The 1745-nt window shown below is 41.8% G+C and overlaps 1 protein-coding gene across 1 annotated transcript; it reads right to left on the minus strand.

Annotated features, from left to right (window-relative positions):
- Nucleotides 1–347: 347 nt before the first annotated feature.
- On the minus strand, nucleotides 348–1124 carry LOC138350282 (prestalk protein-like). The gene is made up of 2 exons (XM_069300894.1): nucleotides 1033–1124; nucleotides 348–948 (listed from the first exon to the last, which is right to left on the minus strand). Exons 1-2 carry the CDS (start codon nucleotides 1122–1124, stop codon nucleotides 348–350), a joined length of 693 nt encoding a protein of 230 aa, XP_069156995.1.
- Between the last annotated feature and the right edge of the window lie 621 nt (nucleotides 1125–1745).

Consider the following 1745-nt stretch of genomic DNA (forward strand, 5'->3'; position numbering starts at 1 on the left):
TTCATTCCTTGGCACCTGCTTTTGATAATTACTTACATGCCTTTGGACATTAATTCACTGCTAACTCTCCTATACAGAATCCCACGTAAGACTGGAATCCCTTCAATGACTCTTATTGTGCCTAATGAGGCCTCCCAGTTATTAGAAACTAATGACCTGATTCCATGATTTCCCACATTATTCACCCGCCCCTCCTCTTGCTTAATTGGAGTCTGGCTCCCCATCACATTTCAAGATGATATGCATCCTGTATGCATCATTGCTCATCTCAGCCCCCCCTGGAGAGCACACCAACATCATTTGGTTTATTGTTACTGTGTTTAAGTGCTATTTTTATTCATTTGACCTTAGTTATTGGTCGCTTTGTAAACTCTGCATTCATCTTTGTCACCTGCTATGTTATCTGTGCAACATTCATCTTTGTCACCTGCTATGTTATCTGTGCAACATTCATCTTTGTTACCTGCTATGTTATCTGTGCAACATTCATCTTTGTTACCTGCTATGTTATCTGTGCAACATTCATCTTTGTCACCTGCTATGTTATCTGTGCAACATTCATCTTTGTCACCTGCTATGTTATCTGTGCAACATTCATCTTTGTTACCTGCTATGTTATCTGTGCAACATTCATCTTTGTCACCTGCTATGTTATCTGTGCAACATTCATCTTTGTCACCTGCTATGTTATCTGTGCAACATTCATCTTTGTCACCTGCTATGTTATCTGTGCAACATTCATCTTTGTCACCTGCTATGTTATCTGTGCAACATTCATCTTTGTCATCTGCTATGTTATCTGTGCTACATTCATCGTTGTTACCTGCTATATTATCTGTGCAACATTCATCGTTGTCACCTGCTATATTATCTGTGCAACATTCATCTTTGTCATCTGAGATAATATCTGTGCCCGATCCGTTATCGTTGCTATCAGCGCTGCCATCTCTGCATTCTTCGTGTAACACAGACAAACCATTTTAGCCAATGACTATAAGCTTAGAACGCCATTTCTCATAGACCATCCGACACCCATTATAAAAGTTCCCAAGAATCAGCTTTTTGTCCTCTCTGTCAAGGAGAAGTCTCTTATCTTCCCGCGACGACACATCTTCACCGCCCATCACATCTCTTGTTCATTGACACACTTCGGGATACACGTATGTTACATGTGTGGCTCGCATTATATGTTACATGTGTGGCTCGCATTATATGTTACATGTGTGGCTCGCATTATATGTTACATGTGTGGCTCGCATTATATGTTACATGTGTGGCTCGCATTATATGTTACATGTGTGGCTCGCATTATATGTTACATGTGTGGCTCGCATTATATGTTACATGTGTGGCTCGCATTATATGTTACATGTGTGGCTCGCATTATATGTTACATGTGTGGCTCGCATTATATGTTACATGTGTGGCTCGCATTATATGTTACATGTGTGGCTCGCATTATATGTTACATGTGTGGCTCGCATTATATGTTACATGTGTGGCTCGCATTATATGTTACATGTGTGGCTCGCATTCACAGCAAGAATCGCCAGGTTTACCCGTTGGACAGAGAGCAGCAGAGGGGAAAACATGGTTCTCTTACAGGAGACACTCCTACAGGAGACACTCCTACAGGACACACTCCTACAGGAGACACTCCTACAGGAAACACTCCTACAGGAAACACTCCTACAGGAGACACTCCTACAGGAGACACTCCTACAGGAGACACTCCTACAGGAGAC

Source organism: Procambarus clarkii, chromosome 45, assembly GCF_040958095.1.
Source record: "Procambarus clarkii isolate CNS0578487 chromosome 45, FALCON_Pclarkii_2.0, whole genome shotgun sequence".
NCBI classification, from domain to species: domain Eukaryota; kingdom Metazoa; phylum Arthropoda; class Malacostraca; order Decapoda; family Cambaridae; genus Procambarus; species Procambarus clarkii.